This window comes from Rhyacophila brunnea, unplaced genomic scaffold (genome assembly GCF_057557595.1).
Source record: "Rhyacophila brunnea isolate RB1 unplaced genomic scaffold, BYU_Rbru_1.0 scaffold_63, whole genome shotgun sequence".
Classification (NCBI taxonomy): Eukaryota; Metazoa; Arthropoda; class Insecta; order Trichoptera; family Rhyacophilidae; genus Rhyacophila; species Rhyacophila brunnea.
Window position 1 is genome coordinate 8,988 of NW_028233310.1, and position 9,722 is coordinate 18,709.

At 25.8% G+C, this 9,722-nt stretch overlaps 1 protein-coding gene across 1 annotated transcript; it reads right to left on the reverse strand.

The window, feature by feature from the left end:
* Nucleotides 1-6,795: 6,795 nt before the first annotated feature.
* LOC147065024 (uncharacterized) lies at nucleotides 6,796-7,645 on the reverse strand (the record flags this gene model as incomplete). Its single annotated transcript, XM_085957350.1, has 2 exons — nucleotides 7,477-7,645; nucleotides 6,796-7,107 (listed from the first exon to the last, which is right to left on the reverse strand). Coding segments are annotated over exons 1-2 (481 nt in total), but the record flags the coding sequence as incomplete, so codon positions are not given.
* Between the last annotated feature and the right edge of the window lie 2,077 nt (nucleotides 7,646-9,722).

The following is a 9,722-nucleotide window of genomic DNA, read 5'->3' on the forward strand; positions in this document are numbered from 1 at the left end:
GTAAAAATATTTCGATTTCAAATTGACATCATTTAATATTTTAGCCGAGTTAGTTGTAACATAGCATGCCAATTATGCATAATAAGTAAAGATTTTATCTTAATTTATATAAAACAAGATTTAAAAGTCATATAGAAAGGAATAGATACAAAATTTGAAGATTAAAAATCCAACATATGCAAGAATAGAATTAGCTTAACATGAAAAAATACTATCACCTTTTTAATTGAATTCATTACTTGTAAATTATACAAACAAATGATTGATGGCAATACAATCAAAAAATGTAATTTTTAGAGATATTTTTTTATTCATCGTAAAAGTATACCAAGATGCTGCTTAACATAACATATTTACGAGTATGAACTTAAAAACTTTAGTTAAGAACTACGCTATAATTTTCATACATTTTTAGATATACAACATTATAATGGTTTTTTATAGCTTCATTTTTTATAATAAAATTATAGTTTCATAAGGAAAAGAAAAAAATTGCATTTTAATATTTAGATGAGGATTATCAGTATCATTTTACGGCAAATTATAATTTTATTTTTATAAAGTAAGTGTCTTTTATATCATGTTACCGTATTAGGCGATTTACCAGAATTGGTTGTTTTCACGTTTCATATAACTAGCTGTATTCATAAAAAAGAACAAGACTACTTAGGAAGAAAAGGTTATGCATTTTAATGTTTACGTGCACATAAATAAAATAATTATTAGCAATATTCAAGTTTAAGTAAAACACTTTACTTTATCCTCAACGATTTTAGTCATCTACAATGAATCTTGATCTTTTGAAATAAAGACTACAGTTTATTGATGACGTTTTAAAATTCATTGTGTTGTAGCTTTTATTTTCACATTTTTATCAATGAATGTTCTGGCATAAAACTTATGATCAAAAATAATTCTGTTGTTTAATATTATATAAAAAAATCCACAGATTAGATCGACTTGTCTTTATATATCAAAACACAAAAATATTGCATTTTATCATATCATGATATAATTTTAAATACACATTCTGTGAGATTGATCCAATCCTTTTTTTTACTTTATATAAAATAGGCTAACATGATTAATATGTTATGTTGTTTTTAAAATGTAAAATTTAATTTTTAAATCTATCAAATATAATCGTTTGATTCGTAGTTAAAATTTGGCAGTGTTACATTAGATCTTCTCTGCGAGCATAGCTATATTGCTTTACCGGGGACTCGTTATATTCATACAACTAAGTATTTCTACTTCTATTACATCTTCATCAATACTTATCATCTTTTCAAGACCTATAAGATCAAGTATTTTTCTTAATACCATAGTTTTGATTTATGCCTTGATTTGGTTTGTGATTTTTCGTTTTAAATTTATAATTACGTTTTTTTTACAAATATTATTCAAATTTTACTTTACACACGATCTATTAATTTATATTTATAATCGGCATTTTCCTTATATCTCTTGAATTAATTTTTTCTGAAGCTAAATTAACGTCGAAAAAACAAATATTGCTTGCCCATACATAATTCCATAATGGAATATATAACTGCATCTACTCAATCCCAATGAAAACACAATCATATCATTTTCATGTTTGAATAGAAAGAAAGATACGGTCTTTCGAACATTTGCTAATAGGTTACGGCGTAATAAATATTTTGCATACTTTCATGGATACGCGAATAAAAAATAAAAATAGGCGTCATTTAATATATTATCTTTCTAAATTACTTTATATATTTATTAATGTATTTTTGCATCTAAAAAAGATTATAGATCATATAAAATAACCTAGAAAAAGTTATAAAAAGCATAATTTTTATCATTCTTATAAATTATGTAAGATTTCGGATTCTATGAATTTCTTGTGGTATAAGCTTGTTTATGTCTTTTTTCAAACATTATAAATTTCAAGAACATGCTTCTGCAGAAATAAATGGATTATATCAATATCGTTTTAATTTATTTCATCACTGTGTATTTATGCATGCCAAAAATTTAAATATTAAGAATTTTTAGAAATTTGTCAAGGAACTAACTTGTTTATATCATATAATAATTCAGATGGACCGTTATTAATAGAAGAAAAAATAATTCGGAATACTTTTAATGGCATTCTATATTTTCCTTAAAAGAGTTCTAAAGAAAAAAAACCTAAACATGATTTTCAGAAAGATAATAACACAAGACTATAAAAAAAATGATTTTAATTTTACGAGCTTTATTATTACGCACTATATCATGGAATTCTCTATTTTCAGCTGTAGACCTCTCGGTGCAGGGTTTTGTGCACATTTTAACATATAATTATATTTTTTATTCTTTTTCATGATTTATCTTATAGATTTGTAATAAAAACAGATAAAATTTGCTTAAATATAGTAGAAAAAAATTATGCTTAATAAAATTAATTTTATTTGCTGTTTAATTAATAAAGCCTCATTCGAATTCAAATAAATTATAATATCAATGACAAATTGATATTTTAGTTTTAAATAAGATCCTTATTTGTTGTGATAGATCAAAAAGTTATTATAGACATCAGCTAAATAAATAAATTTGAGATTTGAAATGTGTTTGCCCATGTTAAGGCTGCATGATAAAAATTTACTTTACCACTACTATTTTATAATAATTGATTTTCCTGACTATAAATGCTAATTAAGATGAACAATTAGGAAAAATAGATAAAAAATATGTATGAAACAAAAACTTCGCTGCTTTATATACTATGTAAATTATCAGTAAGTTGTAAGAGGTCTCAAGTAGCTATAGTGAAAAAGTTAAAAATGGGAACCTATAGATAGAAACTTTTTTTGAGAAGATAATTTCATAAATTGAACATCCTATACCTTTTTAATGAACTCTGAATCGTAAAATATACGTTTCTGTATTTGAACTACATATAATCGAAAAAATATATTTTTGATAGAAATATACAATTTTTATTCTATTAATAAATTCCTGAAAATTAATAGATATGGTATTTCCAATAAATAATCTACCTGTTGATTATTATAATACGGACAATCATTAGGTGTATATATCCTAAAGAAATGTTTTTAATATGACATAATAGGGTTTATTTTTTTATTGATATTGTTTAATTGCCATCCTGATCAATAGATATATTTTTTAGAACTTCTGAACAGGTATAAAGTAACAATAATAGCACCAATTTTCACAACGAACAAGATTTCTTAGAAAAATATATGCAAATAAGTTTCTAAAAAAACACTATTGAAACATAGATTATGCTATAAATATAGGATCTTATTAGTTTTAACATTGAAAAGGGTTTTTTTAATGTGCTGCGCAATAATGCCGATGTATATAAAATTTATATAAGACATTTTTAAGGTTTTCTGCCCTTAATTTTATTACCTCACGTTTAATATTCTAAATGCATGAATTTCTAAGTATATCGATAGATATTTGTTTTTGGTATTTACAGTGTTATAATCTGTCGATTTTTTGTTTTTCGTGATTTAATATCGTATTTTAATATCAATGTCTAGCTTTCTATAATTTTATTTATAAGAATCATCAATTTTTGAAAAAATAATTTAAAGGATTATAAAGAAACGGTCAAAAAAAATTATATTTTGCAAACGTTTTTTTCAGTATTTAAACGGAAAGCAAAAAAATAATTAGCTTATAAATTTAGATAAAATCTTTGATATAGAGGAAAAGCGATTTTTTTATTTTCTAGTAAAACTCATATAAATCAGACTTCTTAAAAAAATTCATAACCTGTTTTAGAAAAGTCTATTAGATTGATTTTCTTCTGTAATGCACCCTAAATTCTAGAACTCCTATACTTAAAAAAGAAACCACAAAAACACGAGATAATATTTATTGTCTACATTTTCTATAATTTTTTTATGATAATCTATATGATTATAAACAAATAGGCAATGAAAATTATGTCCTGTAAACTTTTTTTTCTGTATTTAAACTGAAAGCAAAAAAATAAGATGATTATAAATTTAGATAAAATCTTTGATTAGAGAAAAACCGATTTTTTTATTTTCTAGTAAAACTCATATAAATCAGACTTCTTAAAAAAATTCATAACCTGTTCCGTAAAAGCTTATTAGATTGATTTTCTTCTGTAATGCTCCCAAAATTTAAAAACGCTTATGTTTTTAAAAAAAGAAAGCACAAAAACACGAAATATGGTATATTGTATTTGGATTTATTTAAAAGAATATTTTTTATTATATAATTTAACTTTTGGGCTATATTTAGTCTTCTTTCTATAGATACAATAATTTTATCGAAAATTTTAGACAAGTGTATTTATTAATTTTTTTAATTTTTTAAATAGAAACTAATTTCTTAATATTCTGGTAGTAAAAAATATGTTTTTGCTTATAAAGTGAGTAAAAAGATAAACTAATTTTATTATTTTTTTATTAGAATTAAATGTTATAATAAGGAAGGCCCGCTACTATAGCTATTTATAAATGTTGAAAAGCATATGTTAATTTATAAATTTATTCCTTTTTATTTAAAAAAAATAAGAATAAGGTAACGTAGACATACTAATATATTTTTTTGAGGGTTAATGTGAATTTTATCAAGCAAAATTATTAATTACACTGTATAATTGAGAAATGATTCGCTTAATACCTCTTAGAGGCTTGTCTTCTCTATAATAATCCTAATGCATTTACATCTTTCAGGACTTATTAATTCGTATATCTCTTCAATTACATTGTTTGTGCACCTGCTGTTGGCATACCAACGTCTAAATATACGATTTACTTTACTTTGTGGCACAACCTTCCATGCTATGACGAAGTCTACTATTCTTATTCTTTTACTTGGCATACCATTTTTTATTTATGGGCTAAATGTAAAGTTGTAATTGTAGTTTTTGTTCTCAGGCACAACATGATTCTCTATACGCACAGTGTATTTATACTTTCGGCTATCTTCTCCTCTCCAAAGTCTTCTACAATACCCCTCCTTCTTTCGAGACCTATTAATTCAAGGGTTTTTCTCAATCCCAAGGTTTGTATATATACCTCAACATGATTCGTGACATCTAGTCCTTTCAGGTACCTTTTATGATATCGTGTCACCACATCGTCCCATGTTATAACATATGTGATAATTTTTGTCTTGCACTCGTATATATATTACAGCTTAGATGCTAGCAGGTTTATCTTAACATGAAATGCTTTTTTCTTTAAAAATAATGGGAAATGACCGTTTTTTTCCCTTAAAATTTGATCCATTTAATTCTATGGGTCAAATAATTTTATTGTATGTAGATCCAAGATTTATTTATTTTGGCTTACTTTGATTTTAAGCCATTAAAATTTGTTTAAGCACAACTTCAGATGTCCCTAAAACAGATTTGACGATACTTGGTTCCATCTTGTCATCGTTACAATGTTAAAAATAAAAACTTTCTTTCTAGATTTAATGGTTCAATTGTTTCTTCCAATCTCATTGCTTGTTTGTGCGCATGCTTCTGATTCTAATGGCATTCCTAACTTAGATTCAAAAAAAAAAATTATTTATGGGTTAATTTAATTTTATGCTTTTTATAGTTTAAAAGTAAAACTTGAAATTAGCTAATAGAAGAGATTTACCAGATTCTTTTTTTCATATCGTCATCTTTATAATCTTCCTCGATTTACGTTCTTCCCTCAAGACTTATTAGATCGAGCATCTTTCCTAATACTATTTTTAAATTGTATGCTTCTGCTTCGCCTAGAATTTCTAATTGCTTAAAATACGACTTATGGTTTTTTGTAACCATCCATCTCAAGTATGATGCATGGGAATATTCAAATTATACATTTTTAAATAAGGGTATGTTCATTTTCTAATTGATCGTATTTTCTTAGCTTCTCATTTTCAACATTCTTCTGATTATCAATACTCGTTGTTCCTATTTCTATTGTGTTGATCAAGTTTTTAGATTCAAAATATAAATATATATAAATAGGGTCTAAGAACGAGTTATAAGTTTATTCATTTCTAAGGTTAGAGAGTTTAAAAAAGGTTGTCTAATGTTTGTCATTTAAAATAATAGAATAAACAGTTGTGATTCAAAGATAAATTTGGTTATTTATTTTTTCTCTTCTTTTTCTTCTTTCAAAGGTTTACCAGCTTTTATAATATCATCAACCATCAATAAATTAACCCCAAGAACACAAGCATTGGCAATAACCTTCGTAATAACACAAAAATTATCAATAACATCGCCTTCTTCAACTTCTCCTCTTTCAATTCTTATCATATTTTCTTCGATATTGACTCCGCTGTTTCTAACCAATATTTTACCCATATTTAAGATGCTTTTTTTCATTACCTTATACCCTATGACGTCCTTTTCATCAACATCCTTGATTTTTTTTTCCAAAAAGTTATTAATTCTGCTCAAAAGAAATTTTCCACCTTTCAAATAAAATTTATCGCGGATAGCATTTCCAACACTTTTAATGCACCTTCTTATAGCACTTTCGATACGATCGACTTCGTAAGTCGTATTTCCTTTCACTAAAATTGTACAACTTCCTTGAAAAGGAGCACCTTCAATAAACGTGTATTTGTCATCGTTAAAACTAACTACATTTACTTTTTCGCAGTATCCAAGATTGCTGAAGTCAAGCTGGTCTTCTCTTGAGATTACGTTTCCTCCACACATTTTCACAAGTCTTTCCATATTTCTTCTTTTCGCTCGCCTCAATCCCAAAACTCCTGCGTTTGCAAGTACTTCAAGAGAAATAGGGTCGATACCCTTTTCATTAATGAGAACCAAACTTTTACCTGTTTTTTCTTTAACCGCCTTTGCAAAATTTGCTACGGCAGTTGCCCTATTAAAAATAAATTTCCTTTCGCTTACAACTAATTCGTCCCTTTGTTCTGCGGAACTATAATTAAACTGAGAATTAACTTCGGGTTGCTCGTACTCAAGCGAAATATTCCCAATCATAATGGCACATTCTTTTAGAGAAGTAGGCATCAATGGATGACGATTTCCATGATCGAGAACGAGTCCTTGAATAAATAAAGAATCTTCCGGATCTCCTTCGCCCATCTTTATAACTTCAATCATATTTATATCGAATTTTTCATCTGCTTTTATATTAGTAAGTGCTCTCACAATAAATTCTGAAAACCTTTTAGCTCCTTCTTTATCAATTTTTGTTCGTAAAGATGCATATGCCAATTTTGTTATTACTGTCTCAAAACAATTGATATCAATAGGAAGTTTTACCGAATCAAGATAATGTAATGTATCGGTCATTGCCTTTTGAATACCTCCACAGATTTTATGGATGGATGTACCATCATTGAAATAAAGTACACTATTTCCAATAATTTCACAACATAAACATGTGAACATAGAAGTTCCATCTCCAATGACTTGTGAAAGATTAGAAGCTGAGCTTGTAATTAAACGTGATAATGGATGTGTAAATTGAACTTCTTTGCAAATTGTTGTACCATCTTTTGTTAATGAAATACTGTTAGATGGCGTTATTAACATTTTTAAGACTCCATCTGGCCCAATGTTTGGCGCAAATAGTTGAGATAGCGCAGATGAGGCGAGAGTGTTTATTTTTATAGCTTGGCCTGTTTGTGTTATTTGAGTGTCTTTTCCCAGAAAATTCATTTATTATGGGCTTCTTTTTAAATTTATAATATTGAAGATTGGGACTATAACTATATGCATTGAAAATTTTAAAACTACAGGCTTTACATATTTATGAAAAATAAAAATGTAGTAGCCAAATTTAATTGTAAATTATGACCAAATTTATAATAATATAAATCATTAAATGCCTGATAAATTTTTTGAATATTCAAAAGCAATCGATTTAATCAACTCAAAATATGAGAATCTAATTTAGCGATAATCTCAAAAATTAATGGTCATTTTAACTGGAAATCTTTAAAATAAACCAATTTTATATTAAAAATCTACAAAATAAATCGTCTCGCCGTTTTTAAATTGCATAATACGTTTTCTAGTAAAAAAAAATATATGCTTGAAGTGACGTAAATTGCGCTGAGTATTATATAAAATCATGCAAATGGCCATTATCCGCTTTATAAAAAGCATTCTCAAAATATAAATATGAATCATAATTGAAGTCTTCAACCTTATAAAAATACTTGTAAAAGATACTTTATTTTAAATTTATTTTCGTCCCCCACTATTTACTAAATTTTCAGTATAGCATGAATAAAATCATACATGAAAATATTACGTTTTACCTCTATATAAATGTGTTTTATGCGAACATTTATTCTCACTGATACCATCTGTTATAGTTAATTTTAAGTTATACAGAAAATTTTCGTTAAAATATGAAAGGAACCTTGATAAATTATCAATTTGAAGGTGGCTTTAATTAAATTCGATTCTTCTTTAAATTTTTATTTAAAATATTCAATAAATTTCTTTATGGATTTGTTAAAATTTATTTTAAAAACTAATTTACTGAAGGCTGCAAATCTCAAATACCTACATCGATTATAAAATTTATTACTTAACCACAATTTAAATCTGCACTTATAGATCGCTTCTCAAAAATTCTTTGTTCTCAAATAAATTTATTTGTTTTTTCTTTTGCTACTAATATTTTGATTTTCATACGAAATTTATATGCTTTTATAAAAATCAATTTGACATTCAAAAAGTAATATTTGCTATTTTTACTATAGTTCTTATCCTTTAACATATATTTATGTATTTTAAAGATGTATTATTACACTTATTTGTTTTATTTAAAAATTAAGTTTTCTTTTAAGTATTTGTGCTATTTAGACGTGGTCAGATCTTTGGATATATTGTAGAACTTCTTGATAAATTTTTTGACACCTTCCCCTGATATATCTTCATCAACTGCTCTTCATCTCACAAATGAGATGAGTTCAAGTGTCTTGCGGATTGTGTGAGCTTGCATGTATGCTTCTACTTAGTCTGGGATTTTTAACTCCTCAACATTTTTTTTATGGAATTTTATAATCACACCATCCCGATTCTTTACATATGGTATTATTCTTGTTTTACATGCCTAAATATTACAAAAAATATCTTGATTTATGCGCACAGAAACGATTGAATTACAAATATATTTTTCATCATAAATCTTGTAATTTTTTTATTGAATACAGCTAATTATATCAAACTTGAATTTACCAATTATGGTTAATAGACTTTTTCTTGCAATATACCAATAGAAGACACTTACTCTGTAAAAATAAAATTAAATACACCATCAAATGATTCTGATAACTCCTAATTGGAAGTTTAAAATGCAACTTTTTCTTTTCTTTTCGAAAATATATTTTTTTTATATAAAAACCTTATAATGTTTATACTCTAAAAATGTATGACAATAATAGCATAATTCTTAACTAAAGTCTATAGATAAATACCTGTATATATGCTATATTAAGTAGAGCATATTAAGATAATTTTCGAATCTTAAAAAAAATTATTTTCTTATTGTATTGCCATCAATTATTCGATTACATGCGTTGAAGTAATGAATTTAAAAAAAAATCAATAGTATTTTTTGCATGTTAAGCGAATTCTCATCGTATTTTTGTATAATTTTTTTTTCAAATCCTACATTAACCTATAAAATATTACGTTCCAATTTCTTTTTATATTCATTGTAAAATAACTTTTACTTATTATGCATAATTAACTAATAAGTGTAATTTTGCTTTTAAGCCCC